Source organism: Lampris incognitus, chromosome 5, assembly GCF_029633865.1.
Source record: "Lampris incognitus isolate fLamInc1 chromosome 5, fLamInc1.hap2, whole genome shotgun sequence".
NCBI classification, from domain to species: domain Eukaryota; kingdom Metazoa; phylum Chordata; class Actinopteri; order Lampriformes; family Lampridae; genus Lampris; species Lampris incognitus.
In genome coordinates, this window is record NC_079215.1 from 18,226,063 (window position 1) to 18,249,342 (window position 23,280).

General features: G+C 42.0%; 1 protein-coding gene across 1 annotated transcript; it reads right to left on the reverse strand.

The window, feature by feature from the left end:
* Window positions 1–1,393: 1,393 nt before the first annotated feature.
* On the reverse strand, window positions 1,394–23,280 carry ifngr1 (interferon gamma receptor 1). Its single transcript, XM_056280794.1, has 7 exons — window positions 23,129–23,280; window positions 13,511–13,628; window positions 12,359–12,540; window positions 9,816–9,964; window positions 7,759–7,933; window positions 4,639–4,760; window positions 1,394–3,608 (listed from the first exon to the last, which is right to left on the reverse strand). The coding sequence occupies exons 1-7, from the start codon at window positions 23,187–23,189 to the stop codon at window positions 3,243–3,245; spliced, it is 1,173 nt and encodes a 390-aa protein (XP_056136769.1). The 5' UTR covers window positions 23,190–23,280; the 3' UTR covers window positions 1,394–3,242.

Sequence of the window (23,280 nt, forward strand, 5' to 3'; positions counted from 1 at the left end):
TGCGTTTATTTGCCTCTGACAGTGGTGCTGATCCTTTAACTTCAGAAGAGCTTTCTTATTAATCACCTATGCAGTGAACAAAAAAGTGTGTTCTCAATTTAATCAGATTCGCAGTGTGATAGATGTATGTAGGTCTGCCAGGAGTGAAGTAACATATCCTCGTTCTTTGAGGTTTTGTAATTTCTTGCGGTATCTGCTTAACATCACATGGCATAGAGTATGCTTTGGCGATAGGCCTTACTTCCCCTGCCTCAACTCATCTGATGCAGATTTAAGTACAGGCACACCCCTACCAGTTTTTCTCACCTACTGTCTTGGCATGCTGAAAAAAGGGGTAGGATAGAGAAAACGTGTTTGGTTGTCATTACGGGTTTAGCTGTAACAATTAGGGGGAAAAAAAGGTCCTCATGCATGCTCAATAATCCATGCTCAACAATTTTTAAGAAGGTGTTACAACCATCCCCACCCCTGCCAGCCATTGTTTAGTTAGCTGTAGCAGCATTGTGGTTTGAAATTAGCATAGATGAATTGCCTCAGACAGCTCTTTAATATAATTTACATAGTTCTGACTTCAACAGTATCAGTATTAATCAAAATGTAAACTTTGTTCAAAAAAAAAAGCCATTCTTACCTGAAAATCTGTGTTTTGGCTGTAAAATCTGCATACTTCTCCACACAGCTATGCAATTTCACATGCAAGGTCAGGAAAGAAGTGGTTATACATGAAACTGATCACATGACTCTTAGATCATCCCTTCTGGGTGAAAGTGATATAGGTTACAACCATCCCCAGGCTCCTAGCCTGGGAACCATGTGAATCTGTGAGCTCATGTTTTACATTTACTCTGGCATATAATAATAATAATATCAAATATTGAATAGTGATAATAATTAGCATTCATGAAGTCGTCTGGTTCCCAGGCTACCAGTCTCCCCTGTACACATAAAACAAATCTAGAAACAAAATAAAAGCAGCAAAAAGTAAGTGTCAGTGGGGGCAGGAGGCCTGTTGATTAGTCCTGACTACAACAGGGAAGGAACATACAGCGTTACTCTGCTGGGATTACATGAAAGTGCAGGTAGCAGGTCAAAATATTGACTGTTGGAAAATTCACTTTAATTTCTTACTCTGTTCAAAAAATGGCTTTTTGTCAAATTACGCTTATGGTCCCAGCCCATTTGATGATTGCGAAATTGTTAAAAAAAACAACTACAAATTGGGGACTTGTCCACGTCACTGAATAAATAGCAGTTATACAGCACAGCAAGGCACTAAGACAATCTCCATCTCAAAACACAACACAGTCCTACATCTGCTCCAAAATACTCTGTCGTCATTAGTTCATTCACATGGCCTTCACCTGATGTAAATTAAAAAAATGCAATAGCCTATATTAAATAAAAATAGGCCTATCTCTGAGAATTTTCAAAGTTTAATAACTTCGTGAGAAAAAAGAGATACAGACCTGCCGCTCCATGAATTCTCCTAAAATTGCATGTATTTGTATTTAAATTGAGTTTTAGATCAATTGCACAAAAGAGTTATAAGATCTACCTAAAACGACCATATACGGTCAAAATGACCGTCTCGTAATTTGCGTGTGATTGTGCGTGTCATGTCACTAATTATGACGTGTTTTGGTCACATCATTTCCTTCGTGAAGTTCATTGCTCTGTCCTAGAAACACACTAGCGTTCTCCAGTGCAGAGAAATAATCTAAATTTGATTTTTGATTATTGCCAACATGTCTGGTTACAGGCGCCATTTCAGACGACTACCACCGAGGCGTTGCAGTATTTACAGGCGGCCATTTTAAAATGTTTGAAAAATAGTATTAAAAGTTGTTAAAATGTTCATTTTGGTGTCAGTTTCTTAACAGACATACTAACATATGCAATGCATTAATATCTCAATTGGGTATTTATCTTGACAGAATATAGAGTTTAAAAACTGGCCGGCTGTCAATTTGACCGCCCTTGGTCGTTTTAGGTGGGAGTGAAATCCCGGTCGTTCCAGTGCGGGTTATGTATTTTAACGCAATATCAAACTATATCGATATAAACAGTATTCTCTCATCCTACAGCTTGTTTGAAAATATATCGATAAAACATAAAAAGTCGATGGACCACCCAGCCCTAGTTTGAATGCCTTAAAAAAAAAAAAAAAATACTGGAGTACCCAGATGTCTAATGCTGAGGCACCCAGCCCTAATTATCCCAGCAGAGCCTCTCAGTGGATGACAACAATGACAATAACAACAATGTTACAATTTCATTTAGCAGACGCTTTTATCCAAAGAGACATACATACAACACAAGCAAGGATCTAGTCAGGAGACATCAATGCAGGAAAGTGCCAAAAAACTAGGTTCAAGTCCAATAGGACATAGGTGTCAACTGACAATAATAATATAATAACATACAATGTTTTTTTGGGGGGGGGGGATTTTGCCCCCCAATTGTACTTGGCCAACTATCCCACTTTTCCGAGCTGTCCTGGTGGCTGTGCCAATCCCCTCTGCCAATCCGGGGAGGGCTGCAGACTACCACATGCCTCCCCTGATACATGTGGAGCCGCCAGCCGCTTCTTTTCACCCGACTGAGGAGTTTTGCCAGGGGGACGGAGTGCGTGGGAGGATCAAGCTATTCTCCCCCAGTCCCCCCCCCCCCACAGGCGCCCCACTGACCAGAGGAGGCGCTAGTTCAGCGACCAGGACACACACACATCCGGTTTCCCACCCGCAGATGAGGCCAATTGTGTCTGTAGGGATGCCCGACCGAACTGGAGGTAACACGGGGATTTGATCCGGCGATCCCCGGGTTAGTAGGCAACGGAATAGACCGCTACGCCACCCGGATGCCCAATATACAAACTTTTGTATAGCGCCTTTCAAGGACCCCCCCCCCCCCACAAAAAGAAAATTAAAACAAAGATTAAAAGACTACAGACCATAGGCCTGAGTAAAAAGTGGGTTTTCAGTAGTCTTTTAAAACTGCCCTAAGAAGCAGCGTTACGGCTCTGCTGGAATAGAGTTCCAAAGGGTGGGGGCTGCCACACTATCCCCAAAAGTCCACAGGCTGGTGTGGGGGATGGAAAACAGGCCTGTGTGAATTGAATATAGGGGTTCAATAGAAGCAAGTAGCCCAGCTCTAGGGTATTAATGTTTAATGTGTGAGTATGAACCCTTAGTGTTTTTCTTTTTTCAAACCACCGGCAAAGGAATGGGGTCTGGGGCTGATGCTCAGCTTGACCCGTAGCACTTTACCATATTATTGTGGCCCATATCCACAATTCTCACCCGCCGCTCATAGCCAAATGTCGCAGCTTCCTCCCCCTCTTCCATCTCCCTTCCCAGCTGAACCTCCATGTCGTCATCCTGTAATGTCCTTCCTATTAGGCTGCCTTCCCAGTACATAAAACCGGGGCTGGGGGTGGATGAGAAATCTGATGCGCTGCTGTCGGTTGGAGTATCGTTGGCATCATCCTCCTTGTTGAAGAGCATGAGGCTGCTGTAGGGCTCCTTGGCCACCAGTTTCCCCGTGCTGGCGTGAGGCACAACCTCAACGAGCACGGGGATATTCAACTGCGAGCATGAAAACCATGAGGTCTGTAGAGGCAAATAAAGACACAGTATAGGCCTGGAGTTTAAAAAGGGACTCTTACAGGTTAAAAAAACAAAAACAAACTTAAGAATTGCTGAACACAAGTACGCTATCCTCACTAAACAGTTTGGTTATTGTGCAAAGTGAAACATGGATCTGATGCTTCTCTGCAAGTTTGGGTAAGAAGGCATCCATGTCACTTTTTCCCTGCTGATGCCAATTCAGAGTATGAATCTTTTAAATATCGGCCGATACAAGAACTGATCCAACCCGTCATTTTGCCAAATAGTGCAGGCCATTAGTTTGGGGTCAATGAGCAAAATCTCTGGAAAATAACAGTTTTTTCCACCATCAAAGAAACAGACCTCCAAGTTCCAAAACTGCCATAAATCAAGCCTTTTTGCTTTTATTTATATTACTCATGGCTTTTGGTATGACACCTGAGTCTTGGTTAAAATCTGTTCATACCTATCCTTCATTTTAGCCTGGAATCCCCCTGATATCCAATGCCGGTATTGGTATCTGTTTCTCCATCATATAGACATGGTAAGTAAGCTCCTACACAGGGAAGCTTACTGGATTTTTACTTGGAATACTGTGGAGTCTTCCTGGTCGTAATCAAGAAATTAGTTGTTTCTTCTGAAATTTCATTTTATTCATAGCCTACTTGTGTCATCATGGTACGTTCATGTGTTATGGCATCATGACATTGGTTGTGCTAAATTAAGCACCATAACCTTATAGCCTGAGATTATGTTCACCTTTTTGGTGGCAGTTATTTAAATACTTTGAGAGCCATAATTTCTTTACCGCTGATGAACACGACCCATGTCAAAATATTTGTTCATTGTTTGTACCTTTTAAGAAATTGATAGAATTAATCATGTGCTTCAGAACTTTACCTTCATTCAGGGACTCTTACAGGGTTTGACAAATGAATACAAATTATTGCCCAACAGTAAACAGACAGTCTCCTAATTTATATTAGATGACTGTCTCTTACCCAACTACTCACCACCTGATATGACAACTTACCAAATTCTTTGGTAGATCAAGACGGGGCTTTAAATACCCCCACACCTTGTAGATGACAAGTATCATGGGGATTGCAAAGCCAAGGACCGACACCACAATAACCAAGACCATCATAGGGTTGTCTGTAATAGCAAAAAAAGAAAAACTATTTTTTTGAGGAATTAGTAGTTCTAAATTTCTCACGTTTAAGGGTTACACTGACATATATTGCCCTAAAGTACAAACTAATATCTCCTGAATTGTTTTAAACACTTTATATCACACATGTTGTTAACTGATTGTAGGTCTATATGTAGGAAAATTTGCGTGTACAAAATTGAGTGGAAGGTTGCTTATATGAGATTATTGGTAATAGAGTCACTCTTTAGAAACCTAACCCTCACTTTTTAATGCAATGTGACAGTGGAGATGGATTTCTCTAAAATGACCACTTGGACATAGAAAATGCATTACGTTTTGTTCTGGGCGATGCAATTAATACATTTTCTAATGTTCATTCATTCATTCATCATCAGCCGAGTTGGATCTAAATTGCTCATATGATGATGCCGGCAAGCAGAAACTTCTGGAACAAGCTCAAAAGTTTCTGATCTCTGCTAAGCACAGACTAATTCAATATCTTGCACAGAACATACTATACACCTGTTAAGCTGCACAAATTTAACAACATCTCACCCATTTGCCAGAAATTTAAAATTACAAATGCAGATCTTTTACATATGTTCTGGCACTGCCCAAAGATTGTGGAGTTTTGAAAATTACATTACTAAAACTACTTCAGAAATTATGGTAAATAATATTCCACAGCATCCTAAAGCGTGGATCCTAGGAGACTTGAACCCATTAACAAATAATTCTGTTAAGCACTTCATTTTAATTGCCAGTACAGCTGGAAAAAACTGCATTTAAATAAACTGGAACTCCGACCTCCCTCCCTCACAAAGACGCTGGATCAGTGAGTTAAAGTCATACTGTACTCTGCAATAAGACCCACACTGTTCATGAAGATCTGGGGAGCACTTCATAGATGCCCTACCTCGACTGATATTCTATTGCTGCCCCCCCCCTTCTCCCCAATTGTGCTTGGCCAATCACCCCACTCTTCCGAGCTGTCCCGGTCATTGAGAGGGCTGCAGACTACCACATGCCTCCTCGGATACATGTGGAGTCGTCAGCCGCTTCTTTTCACCTGACAGTGAGGAGTTTCACCTGGGGGACGCAGCGCGTGGGAGGATCACGCTATTCCCTCCAGTTCCCCCTTCCCCCTGGAACAGGCGCCCCGACCGACCAGAGGAGGCACGAGTGCCACATACCCACATCCTGCTTCCCACACGCAGACACGGCCAATTGTGTCTGCAGCGATGCCCGACCAAGCTGAAGGCAACACGGAGATTTGAACCGGCGATCCCTGTGTTGGTAGGCAACAGAATAGACCACCACGCCACCCGGACCGCCTTTAGGGCTACTTAACTTCCATCTGGACCTAATTTTACTTTCCAACCTAACATACTTTCAAACCAATGTTTTAAATTCTTTTATGATTTTGTTTGGGGTTTGGGAATTTGTGCTGCCATTGTTATTTTAAAGGAGTGCGCATTGTATGTTTGTTTTTTTTATTTTTATTTTGTCTCATCGTCATGTGTAGTTTGTTTCAATCGGTATTGCTGAAAAAGGTTAAATACAGAACAACTGTGCTCCGCCTGTATTTTCACCAATAAAAAAAATCATTTCAATAAATAAATAAACTGGAGAGATTTAGTACACTTCTGTACAATAATGCCTGTTTAATTGTTTACGGCCTTTTGAAAGAACCACCCAAACAATCTCACACGTGTGCGTGTGCGCACACACACACACACACACACACACACACACACGTGCACGCCAACTCGCCTCAACCCCACGCCCTCATATAATTGGACCATCTTGCTGCTTTAAAAGCATTACTTTATAGCAGTATGGTAAATTATTACCAAGTACACTGGTAAAAGTTATCTTTTCTGAAGAATGTCCTTGAATGAGCTTTAACTTCTCAAGTTTTTCTCAGTCAGCAGAGGACATTTTTGAAATAGTCGCCGTGTATGCAGCGGATAGGCTGAAGTTCAGGCGAGGTAAAGAGTGGACATGCGCTAGCTGTTCTTCCTCAGTGTTTACGCCAGAATGAACCAGCAGGTTTGTAGCTAAAATGCACTCCATCATACCGTCTGTATCTTCACAACTACAGACCGTCCCCTTGTAAATCATGAACAGTCTTGGCAGTAGGCCACTGCAACCTTATTTATCGCCCCATCAGCATCTCTTTCTCTGCTGACGTAAATGTCTTTATTTACTCGATAGTCCGAATAGATCGGCTACTTTTATTGCCAACTTTTAAGGCCTTAAAAATCTCCTCTTAAAACTTCTCTTTGTGAACGCTTTTGGAAATTGCTTGATATTTGCTTTTATTTATTTGTACCGGTTTTGTTTCTATTGCTATTTATTTGGTCTTATCCATTTATTGTCTTTACCTCCTGTGTGCTCATGTCCTTTGGTCTTATTCTCATTTTTGCCTGGTCTGGTTTTGTTTGTTTTGTAAAGCACTTTGTAACGTTGTTAAGAAAAGTGCTATATAAAAAGTTTATTGTTATTACTGAGTATTTGGCCGCATCCTCCTCCAATGTTTTTTCTTCTTTTTATTTCTTGACTTTTCTACGTCAACTGTTTTTTATGTTTTCTTTTGCCTCTCTGCAGTTCTGAGAATGTTTCCAAACTTGTTCCCGGACTATTATCTGTATAGTTATAAGATAAAGCCATCAAAACCAGACAACTTATCTCGGTCTAGTAAACACAACAATGCAAACTGCACCTAGTAGCTGCCGCTCCTCATTGTAGCAGTTACTTGCGCTGCGAGTTTGGTGTGTTGCCCACGAAAAAATAAACGAGGAAGTCGGCACCTGCGAGTGTGTTGTTCAGGCTGGCCAGACAGTTTTATAAAGTTAATATTGTTAGCCTACAGCAACGATAAGCAGTCTGAAAACACAACCAGCCCCCCGCCACTCCTGATGACCACTCTGACAATGAGGAAACAACAATATGCTTTTTGTTTTTTTTTAAATAAAAAATCTCCTTGTTGAAGCTTACCTAGAGCACTTGTCTCGCGGGCGCAGATAGGACTTGTCTCTTTAAACAAAATGCTTTCTATGCTGCTGCTGTCATACAGCCGTCCTCTTAGCCGAACACAGCACTTCTTCTGCAGTGAGAAATTACGTTTGCAGAACTTCTGATTCGTTGTACACGTCCAACTACTGAGCTCCACCTGAGAGTTGGAGAAAAAGGACAGCGTTGAATCACAATCCTATTTGTTTCTTCATTGTTCAAAAGACAACAAGAAACAAAGCACTTCATCTGTGTACTTTTACTTTACAGAACTTTTTTTTCCCAATTTTTTTACATGCACATACACACGAATATATATGCAACTACATATCCCGTAAATGCATTATACCGAAACCATATACATAGATTAGTACACAGATTGCACATATACCTTGCCATATATATTACTCATAATACACACATAGAAACTAGAAAAAGGAAAACTGACACAAAAAAAGGGGGGGGGGTTCTCTGCCACCTCAAGCCAACTCTAATCTTCCTTATTGAATGGGATTTGTAAGCTTTTGTGATACTCGAAAAAGGGGGTCCAAATCTCCATAAATTTTTGTATACAGCCTTGATGGGTATATCTAATTTTCTCAACTTTCAAAAACTGCATAACGTCTTTAATCCATCTGGAAAAATTAGGAGGTGCTTGTTGCTTCCATGACAGAACAATGAGACATCCAGCAAGCAAGGAGGTAGATGCTATAATTACATGTGCTTTACCTTTAAGGGTACGAGTTTCTGGTGCAAAACCAAATAGAGCACATATGGGGTTAGGAGGAATGTCTGAAACATCTTGCTATAGGCGTTAAAAATACTGGTCCAAAATGTGTTAAGGTTAGGGCATGACCAGAACATTTGTGTGTGATCTGCTGGTTGACTTTTACAGCGAGGACAGAAAGGGTCTACATTAGGAAAAAAAATTTGGCCAGTCTAGCATTGGTCAAATGTGCTCTCAAAACAACCTTTAGTTGTATTAAGCTGCGTCTTGGTGAGGACTGAGGAGGTATGTATTACGCCGAGTGCAGCCTCTCAGACATCACCCGTCATTTCCCCTCCAAGGTCCTCTTCCCAAAGTCTCCAAACAATTTGCAGTGAATGAGGAGAAATATTACTTTTTCTGTCATAAAGAACTGTTACTAAGCCTTTGCAGTATGGGGATAAAGAAAAAATGTGATCAATTGCATTGTTTGTTGGCAAATTTGGAAAAGAAGTAATGTTTTTCTGGGCAGCGTCAGCTCTGGAGATATCTAAAAAAGTGAGATTTTGGCAGACCGTACATTTGGGAAAGTTGTGTAAATGGACCAAATGCTCCATCAACGTATAAATTAGAAAGTGACTTGATTCCCTTTGAGAACCAAACTCCAAAGGTAGAATCAAGATCTGTGTACTTTAAAGGGTGAAGCATGGCACTAAAACTGCCAGGAACCATCAGGATTTTCAACATTATCCCTCCATACACGTTGTAGGGATAACATTCCATTAGCAGCCAATATTACCGAGCAGTCTTCTGTAGTGTGTCCCCGAAACGCCTCCAAAATTGTGTCCACCAGTGACATCACTGGCGGACAATCCGTGCGTGTTGAAAATTGCTTTCTGGTTCGCAGATCGGCTGCATTGTATAATTAAATGATTTATTATACAATGCATATATATATATATATATATATATATATATATATAGATAGATAGATAGATAGATAGATAGATATAGATATAGATATATAGATATATATATAGATATATATAGATATATAGATATTACTGAAAATGTGAATATCAACGCTTAATTATACAGCTGCACATTGTAGTGCTAATATTTTTTTCTCTTATTTCTTTGTGTTTCAGAGACGCACAGAAGACTGCCAGTATTATGGCTACTAATGGAACATTATCCATACAACATATATGGAGAGAGAATGTCAAAAATTGTGATTGTTTCCCTTTAAAGTACTTTACATCAAGGCATTCATGGTCTCATGTCCAAGAGCTTGAAATCCCTCACCACGGTAATGTTTGAACCATGATATACTCACATCCTCACAAAGAACGCTGAAATAAAAGACAGAGACATCCTTCAGGCCTGAGCATTTCAGCGGGTTGTTCAAGTGACAGGGGTTGAGAAAGCTCACAGTGGCCTCCAAATCCTTGACGGACAGCTCCACTTGAGGAAAATCCAACATACCTAGAGTAGAATAGTCTTTAGAACTAAAGAAAAAAAAACAACAACCTAAAAGTAACAGATAATAACACTAATTGTTTTGTTTCTATTCCTAAATCAACAAAACATCTAAACTAGCCCTACTTTGTACCCACTCCTTTTGTCCAACATGGACACCTAACATTGTCTTCATTTAGGTGCTGATTTTAGTTAATTGCACATGAACAGGTAAGCCTGATCCTGCCCACTGTTATGTGAATCCATTAAATACACTTGCATAAATCCATTTTGTAGTCAAGTTGAATCAGATTTGTCTCAAAATGAATAAATGCAGAGAATGTGATTAACACACATTCACATCTTGCTTACAAACAAGTACAGTCTATCACAAATGTCTTCTTAGACACAAATCCCACAAGCATATTTCTAAATGTATTGTACCACTCTCTTTTTAACTAGATTGTTTAAAACAATCTTGGAAAGTGAGAGGATGCCCGCGGAGTGGAGAAGAAGCATACCGGTACCGATTTTAAAGAACAAGGGTGATGTGCAGAACTGTAACAACTACAGAGGTATAAAGTTGATCAGCCACAGCATGAAGATTTGGGAAAGAGTAATAGAAGCTAGGTTAAGAGGAGAGGTGATGATCAGCGAGCAGCAGTATGGTTTCATGCCACGAAAGAGCACCACAGATGTGATGTTTGCTTTGAGAATGTTGATTGAGAAGTATAGAGAAGGTCAGAAAGAGTTGCATTGTGTCTTTGTGGATTTAGAGAAAGCATACGACAGGGTGCCGAGGGAGGAGGTGTGGTATTGTATGAGGAAGTCGGGAGTTGCAGAGAAGTATGTAGGAGTGGTGCAGGATATGTATGAGGGAAGTGTGACAGCGGTGAGGTGTGCGGTTGGAATGACAGATGGGTTCAAGGTGGAGGTGGGATTACATCAAGGATCGGCTCTGAGCCCTTTCTTGTTTGCAATGGTGATGGACAGGTTGACGGACAAGATCAGGCAGGAGTCTCCATGGACTATGATGTTTGCGGATGACATTGTGATCTGTAGTGAGAGTAGGGTGCAGGTTGAGGAGAGCCTGGAGAGGTGGAGGTATGCACTGGAGAAAAGAGGAATGAAAGTCAGTAGGAGCAAGACGGAATACCTATGCGTGAATGAGAAGGAGGACAGTGGAATGGTCAGGATGCAAGGAGTGGAGGTGACAAAGGTGTATGAGTTTAAGTACTTGGGGTCAGCAGTTCAAAGTAACGGGGAGTGCAGGAGAGAGGTGAAGAAGAGAGTGCAGGCAGGGTGGAGTGGGTGGAGAAGAGTGTCAGGAGTGATTTGTGACAGAAGGGTACCAGCAAGAGTTAAAGGGAAGGTTTACAAGACGGTTGTGAGACCAGCTATGTTATATGGTTTGGAGACAGTGGCACTCATGAAAAGACAGGAGGCGGAGCTGGAGGTGGCAGAGCTGAAGATTCTAAGATTTTCATTGACAGGATTAAGAATGAGCATATTAGAGAGACAGCTCAAGTTGGACAGTTTGGAGACAAAGCATGAGAGGCAAGATTGAGATGGTTTGGACATGTGTGGAGGAGAGATGCTGGGTTTATTGGGGGAAGGATGCTGAATATGGAGCTGCCAGGGAAGAGGAAAAGAGGAAGGCCAAAGAGGAGGTTTATGGATGTGGTGAGGGAGGACATGCAGGTGGCTGGTGTGACAGAGGAAGGAAGATGCAGAGGACAGGAAGAGATGGAAATGGATGATCCACTGTGGTGACCCCTAACGGGAGCAGCCGAAAGTAATAGTAGTAGATTATACCACTCTACAAGTAATATCTTTACACTGTATTTTAATTTTTGAATCTGCTTTTGTGTTTATCAAATCAGATGTGGATTGGCTCTTTTTTTTTTTTTACAGATTTTTGAGCGACGTAGTAGTGAGCTCATGTACTCCAATCTACAAATGTATTTTTTTAAAAGAATATTCATTTCAATCCATCACATTTCAATTTGCTCCGCATGATCAACTGCCACCATGTTCGCTCCAGGTGAGGAGTAAACACAAACTAGGCTGACACCTGAGGCACCATGTAAGTGGATAATACATGCAATGAGAAATTTGGTAATCAATATAATTTCACACTGAAATTGTATGTTTGAAGAAAAAAAAACTCTGGAAACTACAGTATTTCTTTCTTTTACAAATGTTCACTACTTGAGTGACGCTTCCTTGTACACCGTGTCAGCCTCCTTTGTAAGTAGAAGAAGTTCATAACTCCATGTGCATTGAAGTATGCACATGGTAGTCCAAACCCTCCTCAACAGCTGTAGGGGTCATGCAATGGTAAAATAACAGGGAACTAGCTAGGCAAATTTGGGGAAAAATGGGGCAAAAATAAATAAAAATAAAATTCACAGCACTTACATTTTACTTTAGCTTCTTTGTAATGATTATACGTGAACGTCTCCGATTCAACCGATTTGGACCTACTGGCTCCTTGTACAGCTGTTACGTTCACAACGTGAAAGTCCAGGTAATGCTGCTCGGATTTCCAGAGGAAGTTGGTAAGGTCATGCTGATGTTCTGTAGTCGTGCTAACATTAAATCTATAAGAAAAACAAATTGCAGTAAATTTTGCTTAAACAAATCAGAGACCAATAACAGCAAGATACATTGTTTTAAGAAATCATTTGCATTCAAGATGAACTGTGGAGTTTTTGACCACAAGTAGTGCTACTGAGCGAAGGTGGTTCCTGTGCAATAATAAAAACGCTAACGTCACATGATTTTTAAGCATGTGCACGAGGACTTACATGCACGCCACAAGCATGGAGGTGTAAAGAGGAAGTTGGTAACTGGCTAATAAAATTTAATCTGGCTAACCAAGGTAAATGATAGCACCAGGGCTGTTAGCATTTTGTAACTCAATCAAATTACTTTATAGTTGTGTGCCCATCTGACAAAAGAAACAAAGGTCAATGGCAACAGCTGTATTGTGATATATGCTGTGAGGAAACACAAAATAACTTATCACAGACACAATCAAAGTTAACAGAAAGTTCGCTTATTAACATTGTGGGTAGTGGGGGAAACCCAACCTTTACCCTACTTAAGAGGGAAAGGAACCACGTTGGCCATGCCTGCAAGTCAGAGTGTCAATAAAACGAAGGGGCAGGAACTCCCTGTCCATGTTGCTGCACTTAAATCTGCATGTAAGCAATGGAGCCTCACAATGTAAACACTGTAGCCTTCTAAATATCAAAAATTAAGATTTTCCTAACATCTTTGAAGGTAATAACTTGTCAACATAAGTTAGTGGGGTATAACAACATACTGTACTGGATAAAGGTGCAGAAAAGAGCACATTGTCTGTTGCGTTCAGCCTAGGTCTGGTGCTCAAATAAATGTCTGTTACGTTACCATCTTCCTCCAAACAAAGTGACACAATGATGATTAGACCTATCAGTCACTGATAAAAGCCCTTTGCATTTGCAGTAACATGGAGAAATACGAATGTGTCTGTGGTGACATTCCCGCCTCTAGCGGTTATGTTTTGTGGCAGAAAGGGAGGCATACCCTGCAGATCCACTGATGTTTACAGCGAAGACAGTTTGTGGGAGCTGTTGACTGTAGTTCCAGTAGACAACCGGCTGAAAATTTTGGCAGTCCACAGTAACATTCTCTGGAGGTGGAACTGTAATGGGGGAAAAAACAACAAAAACAACAAGCAATTTTAACCCCAAAATCCCATGTACAAAAAAAAGGACCTGCTTGCAGCTGTAAAAGTCAGGGCAGGAGGTGAACTTGTCAACGAGCCTCAATGGTCCGACATTTACAGAGCTGACCTGCGGTCTTCAATTTTATCAACCTGACTGACTTTTGGAGGAGCACTCTCCAACGATTTGGTTACCTGCCCCAGATGTTAGGCAGCCGGTTTTAGAGACAAATCTATCAGCGGCACCCAAATAAGCATTTAACAGTTCTACCTTTAGGGCTTTATCTAAAGAGGCAGCAACAGGGGGAATACCCTTAGAGTAAGCTTCAGTTTTTATGCCTAAAAAAACCATTTTTATAGAACTGCTTTCTCTGTCAACAGCTCTTACCCAAATGTCTATTCTTTCCTGATTTTCCTCTTTATCATTTTCACGCCAGAGGCATGAATGGAGGCCCCAAATGCATGACTCAGACAGACTGGGCTAGAACAAGGATTTAATAAGAAAAAGAAACTTAAAGACAGCAGGTACAGACAGCAGGGAAGGCTCGAAACAGGACGTGGCGCATCCAGCAACCATGAGTCCTTATGGGTGTGTGTATATCTGTGTGTGACGATCCGACAAGGAGCCAGGGCAACCAGGGGGAATATACACGTAGGGGAGCCAATCAGGGAGATTGGGCGCAGGTATGCAGGCACAGAACAGCCAATCAGAGAAAGGGTAAGAGGCGAGTGCCGCAGGGGCAATCAGAGTTACTCAGGCAAATGGGGCGCAGGTGAACCGAAATACCAATCAGGGGATGGGGAACAGGTGAGCCTTGATGGCCCACACCACACAACCACGACAATCGTTTTGTGGAGCACTGCATATTTTCTGTTATTTAAAGACATCCACAGCCACAATGTTGAATCCCATCCCATACTGTTACACACTCAGATCAGTCAAACTCACATTATGGTACTGTGGCTTGACGTTACCATATTGTAGGGTCATACTTCAGCGTACACTCATAGAAACACGTTTTTGGACTCTTATCATGACCATATGTGTTGTTTATAGCACCAGATTTCACCCTTGTGAGTATTTCTTTGACACAATCTCCGCTCTTCTCTTAGTGTCATTTGTGATGCGTTGTGTAACATATCGTTCTTAGGAACGTGTTATACAAATAAAGGTTTTGTTATCTTTGCTATGTCATTGCAACCACATTACATATTGATGAAACCGTACAATTAACCTCGAGTACTGTGTATCATGCGGACAGTGTAGTAGACTTTTGTGATAAACTAGATTCGTTTAGCTATTTCGGAAAACATTTTCTGTTGTGCTTTACTGACAAAACTGAAATAGTCCATTAGATAAATAAAACAAGAATAAAAAACGTTCGAACAATTTATTTAATGATTAAATTCAGGCATCCGGGTAGCGTAGCGGTCTGTTCCATTGCCTGCCAACATGGGGATCGCTGGTTCAAATCCCTGTGTTACCTCCGGCTTGGTCGGGTGTCCCTACAGACACAATTGGCCGTGTCTGCGGGTGGGAAGCCGGATGTGGGTATGTGTCCTGGTCGCTGCACTAGTGCCTCCTCTGGTCGATCGGGGCACCTGTTCGGGGGGGGGGGGGGGGTATGAAAAACACCTGCGTCTGTTCCTGGTCGTTTTAGTATAGGTGGACTGGCAGTGAATGTGTAATTTTCGTCTGCCAAGTGGCGTATCGTGACAGCGGCTGGCAACTGGAAAAACTATAGCCTGCCAAACTAATCGGGGCACCCTTTTCGGGGGGGGGGGTAGCGTGATCCTTCCACGTGCTACGTCCGCCTGGCGAAACTCCTCACTGTCAGGCGAAAAGAAGTGGCTGGCGACTCCACACGTATCGGAGGAGGCATGTGGTAGTCTGCAGCCCTCCCCGGATCAGCAGAGGGGGTGGAGCAGTGACCGGGACGGCTTGGAAAAGTGGGGTAGTTAGCTAAAAATTCAATTGGGGAGGGAAAGGGGAAAAAAGAGATGCAATTCAATACAACTTTATTAATCCTCAGGGGGCACTTTGATTTTGGGCGTGGTAGACAGACATGAAACTGTCACAGCCAAAGACACATTACACAAGGGCAATGCTGGCCCTAGAGTGACTAAAGTCGGCAAGGTAAGTTTCAAATCTTCCCCACCACTCGGGCAATAAAAACTATCCTGATTGGCGGGACTGTTACAGGCTCGTTTCTGTTTCGGTCTCCAACATAAAAACGGCTTGGTCTATAAATCCTTAGGTCAGGTCCAACCATTTCTCAGCTGGGTCTTCCTTTTCCGCCATGATGGTATTTTCTGTCATTTTGAATTGTATGAAAAAAACCTATTTTTATTCCAAACTCCTCCCAGACCATTGATCTGATACTCACAAATGTGGGCAGGTGTCATCTCTAAAGTCCCGTGACAAAAATGCTGTCAAAAGAAAGTTGTTAGGTCAAAGGTTATGGCTCCAGCTGGCCCAACATTTTTGGGGTACAGCCCAGAATGACTGTTCTCATTTAGCTCCAAGTAAATAAGCCATTTAAATCACTACCTTTCACAGACAGACATATCTGTTGTGTTGTCAGTGAAGCAACAGATAATGGCCATTTAGGAGTATGTTCTTGAAAATACAAGTTGGAATCCAAAGACGAACTTTGAGAAGTTCCACATGTGAACCTGAGGAAGAGAAGGAGTTTTCAACTGTGACAGCCAAGGGCCAAACCAACTTAGCACTGTAACCTTGATATCAGCCCAGAATTCGAGGCTGTCAATTTAATGCATGGTCTAACAGGTCCAAGGCAACACCAGGAATTTAAAGGATTAACAGTCAATTGGACTTGCTGCTAAAAGGGTCACATATTACTTCAACAAAAGGAGTCTTCCTGCTATGCACGGCTGGAAAACCACACTGAAATTCAGCAACTTTTGTTCTGATCCATAAAAATCTTCTAGGTGTTTTGGGACAACTTTCTCTTAAACCCAAGTTGAAACTGAACATTTTGAGATATAGTCTTGGCGCTGCTGGGATAGCGGCTGCAACTGATCTATGGTCATTGATGGGCAAGTTTTTTTTTTAATAGTTTAACGAATTAAAGTCCCCACCACTCAAGTCGTACGAAATAAGAGTCCATGCTCAAAAAACAAAACAAAACATAATTCACATGACCAATTATACACAGAACAATGGGAAGGAGTACAATAAGAAAAATAATATTGCTACACCAATTATAAATACAAGAATAGTAACTGCAAAAACACTATACAGAGAACCGGTAAGCTTACATAAAGCTACGCATGAGACGAGCGACAAATGCATTCATGAACATACACAGACAAAAGACTTGTGTAGGCATGTGTCATAGCACGCAGCGGTGACACACCTTGAATCTAAAAAAAGGTGAAGAGTCCACATCCTCATTAAGGCCTACAAATGTGGTGGCTTTTAATAATCCACCAGGTCTCCCTTTGAAGAAAACACCTGAGCCTACCCCTCTCCCCCCTCTTATATTTATTTTTTGAGATAACTTTGATGGCCATCACTCTCAAGGAGTTTGGCTTGGTGTGGACTGCCTTTTTAAAATGCTGAGCCATAGGGTAAGTTAGGGTTTTCAGTTCTTATGGCATTTTTTGTGCTCTGCCAGTCTATCACAAAGTCTGTGTTTAGTGGAGTGTGTTTGGTGTGTGCATGTATGTAAGCTGACCAGTTCACTGTACAGTGTTTTGCAATTACTATTCCTGTATATCAGGAATCAAGAACATTTATTTGTCATTTAATTTCATGCACTTGTGTAAATAAAATTAAATATTTTTTCTCCCAGCCCACAGCAGTGCAACACAAAGGCAAAAACACACATCCAAACTACAAGAATACCTATATCCAAACTACAAAAAAATTACAAAAACTACAAAAACACATATCCAACATACCAAAAAAAATTTTTTTTACTGTCCAAGAGTTAAATATATATATATATATATATATATATATATATCCCTAGCAATCTCACTTTTTTTTATTGTACTCCTTCCTATTACCCTATGTATAATTGGTCATGTGAATTGTTGGGGTTTTTTGAGCACAGACTCTTATTTTGTAGCACTTGAGTGGTGGGGACCAAGTCATGAGACTGCTTTCATCTGTCGGTCTACCTGCAGACACAGGTGTGCCAAACTTTTTTGGCATGCCCTCATGAAGACTTTGCCATCCAAATACATAGGCATGTAGCCAGTGTTTAACAAAAGCTTTTTATACTTACTGCAGGAAGTGCCCCAGGTTTTCTTTTTATTCAAATAATACGTTTTATTTGTGGGCACCTTTCGGCACACTCAAGGACACCTTACAGAACACAGTTAAAAAAACAAAAACAAGCAACACTATCAGACAGCATAAAATCCAAACAAAGCAGGGTAGACAATAAAGTTAACACAACAGATAAGTATAAAATCATCATCTGCACAAAACTCAATGAAGCATGGATCAGACTGAATATCTACTACTACTTTTGGCTGCTCCCGTTAGGGGTCGCCACAGCGGATCATCCGTTTCCATTTCTTCCTGTCTTCTGCGTCTTCCTCTGTCACACCAGCCACCTGCATGTCTTCCCTCACCACATCCATAAACCTCCTCTTTGGCCTTCCTCTTCTCCTCTTCCCTGGCAGCTCCATATTCAGCATCCTTCTCCCAATATACTCAGCATCTCTCCTCCACACATGTCCAAGCCATCTCAATCTTGCCTCTCTTGCTTTGTCTCCAAACTGTCCAACCTGAGCGGTCCCTCTAATATAATCGTTCCTAATCCTGTCCTTCTTCATCACTCCCAGTGAAAATCTTAGCATCTTCAACTCTGCCACCTCCAGCTCCACCTCCTGTCTTTTCGTCAGTGCCACTGTCTCCAAACCTTATAACATAGCTGGTCTCACAGCCATCTTGTAAACTTTCCCGTTAACTCTTGCTGGTACCCTTCTGTCGCAAATCACTCCTGACACACTTCTCCACCCACTCCAACCTGCCTGCACTCTCTTTTTCACCTCTCTACTGCACTCCCCGTTACTTTGGACAGTTGACCCCAATTATTTAAACTCAGATGCCTTTGTCACCTCCACTCCTTGCATCCTGACCATTCCACTGTCCTCTCTCTCATTCACGCATAGGTATTCCGTCTTGCTCCTACTGACTTTCATTCCTCTTCTCTCCAGTGCATACCTCCACCTCTCCAGGCTCTCCTCAACCTGCACCCTACTCTCGCTACAGATCACAATGTCATCCGCGAACATCATCGTCCATGGAGACTCCTGCCTGATCTTGTCCGTCAACCTGTCCATCACCATTGCAAACAAGAAAGGGCTAAGAGCCGATCCTTGATGTAATCCCACCTCCACCTTGAACCCATCTGTCATTCCAACCGCACACCTCACCATTGTCACACTTCCCTCATACGTATCCTGCACCACTCCTACATACTTCTCTGCAACTCCTGACTTCCTCATACAATACCACACCTCCTCTCTCGGCACTCTGTCATAAGCTTTCTCTAAATCTACAAAGACACAATGCAACTCTTTCTGGCCTTCTCTATACTTCTCAATCAACATTCTCAAAGCAAACATCGCATCTGTGGTGCTCTTTCGTGGCATGAAACCATACTGCTGCTCGCTGATCGTCACCTCTCCTCTTAACCTAGCTTCTATTACTCTTTCCCAAATCTTCATGCTGTGGCTGATCAACTTTATACCTCTGTAGTTGTTACAGTTCTGCACATCGCCCTTGTTCTTGAAAATCGGTACCAGTATGCTTCTTCTCCACTCCTCAGGCATCCTCTCACTTTCCAGGATTGTGTTAAACAATCTAGTTAAAAACTCCACTGCCATCTCTCCTAAACATCTCTATGCCTCCGCAGGTATGTCATCAGGACCAACTGCCTTTCCACTCTTCATCCTCTTCATAGCTGCCCTCACTTCCTCCTTGCTAATCCGCTGAACTTCCTGATTCACTATCCCTACATCATCCAACCTTCTCTCTCTCTCATTTTCTTCATTCATCAGCCCCTCAAAGTATTCCTTCCACCTTCTTAGCACACTCTCCTCGCTTGTCAGCACATTTCCATCTCTATCCTTGATCGCCCTAACTTGCTGCACATCCTTTGCAGCTCGGTCCCTCTGTCTAGCCAATCGGTACAAGTCCTTTTCTCCTTCCTTAGTGTCTAACCTGTCATACAACTCACCATACGCCTTTTCCTTTGCCTTTGCCACCTCTCTCTTTGCTTTACGCTGCATCTCCTTGTACTCCTGTCTACTTTCTTCATCTCTCTGCCTATCCCACTTCTTCTTTGCCAACCTTTTCCTCTGTATAATTTGCTGTACTTCCTCATTCCACCACCAAGTCACCTTGTCTTCCTTCCTCTGTCCTGATGACACACCAAGTACCTTCCTAGCTGTCTCCCTCACTATTTCTGCAGTGGTTTTCCAGCCATCTGGCAACTCTTCACTACCACCCAGTGCCTGTCTTAACTCCTGCCTGAACTCCACACAACAGTCTTCCTTCTTCAACTTCCACCATTTGATCTTCGGCTGTGTCTTCACTCGCTTCCTCTTCTTGGTCTCCAAAGTCATCCTACAGACCACCATCCGATGCTGCCTGGCTACGCTCTCCCCTGTCACCACCTTGCAGTCTCCAATCCCTTTTAGATGGTGCCTTCTACATAAGATATAGTCCACCTGTGTGCACTTTCCTCCACTCTTGTACATCACCCTGTGTTCCTCCCTCTTCTTGAAATATGTATTCACCACAGCCATTTCCATCCTTTTCACAAAATCGACCACCATCTGTCCTTCCACATTTCTCTTCTTGACTCCATACTTTCCCATCACCTCCTCATCACCTCTGTTCCCTTCACCAACAACATGGATCAGACTGAATATGCCAGTTTTAAAAGCTACGTTTTGAGATGGGATTTGAAGGTTGAAAGAGAGTCAATGTTCAAATGTCTTGTAGGAGAGAGTTCTATAGGCGGGGGGCAGAATGACTGAAGGCTCTAGTCCCCATGGTAGTCAAGCGGGCCAATGGTGTAGTGAGTTGGAGACCAGAAGAGGATGTGAGAGTGCGGGAGGATGTGTGGATATGAAGGAGTTCAGAAAGATATGAAGGAGCTAGGTTATTAAAGGCCTTAAAGAAGAGAAGCAGTATCTTGAAGTCAATACGGTATTTAACAGAATGGAGTTGCTGAAGAACAGGAGTGATATGATCTATGGAAGGAGTTCTGGTGATGATACGGGCAGCTGAATTCTGGACCAATTGAAGTTTATGAAGACACTTGAAGGGAAGACCAAAGAGGATAGAACTGCAGTAGTCAATAGGGGATGTAACCAGGGTGTGAATGAGTATGGCAGTGCTGTTAGGTGTAAGTGACGGCGGGCGAAGACAATTAATATTCCGTAGAGGCCTAATCCGATGAGCACCTGGCATTTTTACAAGTATTGTAAGATTTTTTTCGGACCCAGAGAAGCATTCCCTTCTCCTTTTAAATTTTTTTTCCCACATTTAACATCCAAATTAAAAAAAAATCATAGATAAGGTCTCCTATTTGACTTTATCACACTATGTATGAAACCTTATCAATGCTTCAGTCTGTATATGATGATGGAATATTACACCACTGCTGACATACAAATTACACAGTATGCACTTTTCAGCGGTTTTATTTGGTAGTGTACTTCAGTCTTTGGACTTAATAAACAAATTAGGATTTAAATTGTCATTGTTGCGACCAATATAGAGCTGGGTGTGGGCTAAGATAAAATGCATTTGAAGAAGCTGAAGATCATTTTAATGCAACACCTTCATATAAAATAAGAAGCAACGCGCTCGACTCACAATAAAAATTTAAAGACTGGATGCTAGATCCTGAACATGGTAAATCATACAAAGAAAAGACTAGTACAGCACCCTAACATCTTCCAAATTTCTCTCCAAAATGTTAGTTCTCATACATTAATAACTTCAAAAATCCATAATAAACATGAATCTGCCCTACATTGTAGGTTGAAAGGAAGCACTTGTGTGAAAGCCTTGGTGGGAAAGGGCAGGATAACAACCATAAAATAGGGCAGCTTTGATTGGTGGCCCCCCTTTACCATCAAACCCATATGAGCTCCCTGCAGATAGGTGTATTATATATTACCAGATGACTTGCCACAAGGAAGACCGGATGGTCAGTAACAGAAAGGGAAGTGAGTCTGGATGATCCAGTCCTCCTACTGTCAGTTAAAAATGTGATCATTAAAAATTACTCAGAGAAAACTCACAAGAGGACCAGACAGGTAATGCCTGAGAAAATTCTGAGAACAAGAATGGGTATTGTGGGATAGATAACGTGAAATGATGTTTAAAGCTGGTCTAAAAAAATGTATCATCCCTGTTTGTGTGTTTCCACCGAGCTATATCCCCCCATGGAAACTTTGTGGGGTGGGCTACCTCATCGTCTGTGTGGGCTTACCCACCCTAGCCCCCCACCCCAGAACAGAACCAGAGCCGATTTAAATTGCTCATTTTAAAATATCCTTTAATTTATATTTTGTCAAAAATATCCATCAGCATGGTTAATAGTGTTATTGTGGCCTGTCAACTCGTAGGGTAAAGCCTCGGTATACATTATGGTGCTGCCTCTGTCTGTATCAGCAACAGTCCAAACTGAATTGTTGCTGATAGACAGGTCAGGAGTTCCAACGATTTTCCATACGACCCTTTGTTAGGATAAACAATGTTGGCTAAACCCTAAACTGGGAATGGGGCACTTTAATCAAAATTGAGTTATTCAAGTCCTGTTGATGTAAATGGCCTTTCGTTTAAACCCAGGTAATTATGAGATACCAAGTCAGTGGGAACTTCCGTCGGTAAATGTGAGAGAAGTTCAAGAGGACACGACAGGGAGAATAAGGCAGTTATCATTATTTGATCCTCTCATACAAACTCGACACACCTGCCAAAATCAAATGAACCAAATTGTTAACGATAGAAAATACTTGGACCCATCTTCAACGTGGCGTATTGACAAGTAGGGTAAAAGACATGATATGTTATGCTGGCCGTGAGTCATGTCGGTTGGACCTGAACTGCTGCTGACAGGTCATGTTCATATGTTGCAACAAACCAGGAAATACCCAGTGCTTAATTACCACCCGAGTTGTTCACACTTGTCAAACTTTTTCCAAACCAGAATCTAGGTTTCTTTTCCTCGGAGGGCAACTCAACCCCTACAGGCTACAAGACTAAACACGGCTTAAACCCTCATGTAGTACTGATGGAAGCCATTCTTCTCTCAATGGATTACGCAGGCTACTGACCTGTTGATTTGTGACACATTCTTACACACTCACATTCATAATTGTACCACCAAGTCTACTGGTTGTTGAGAAGAATATCCAGCTAAGCGACATGACCAACTTCAGTCAGCCTGATAAGAAACGCAAACATTTCTACTCACCAGTTGCGGAGGTTGCCGTAAGCAGTAAGAGCGAGAACGCAGCGAACGTGCCCGCCGACATGCCGCAGACCTAAGCGAAGGCTGTGCTGGCGACAGGTGAACCGAGATTTACGTTCACGTGAAAGTTGTTGGTTTAGCACCCAGCATACCGG

Excerpts from the sequence above, each read along its gene's own strand:
- ifngr1 (XM_056280794.1), bottom strand. The coding sequence starts at position 23,189 with ATGTCGGCGGGCACGTTCGCTGCGTTCTCGCTCTTACTGCTTACGGCA. Across the intron at positions 7,934-9,815 it reads TCAGCGTTCTTTGTGAGGAT|GTGGAGCTCAGTAGTTGGAC; the intron begins GTGAGTATATCA and ends TCCAACTCTCAG. Across the intron at positions 3,609-4,638 it reads TTGATCTACCAAAGAATTTG|ACCTCATGGTTTTCATGCTC; the intron begins GTAAGTTGTCAT and ends TTGCCTCTACAG.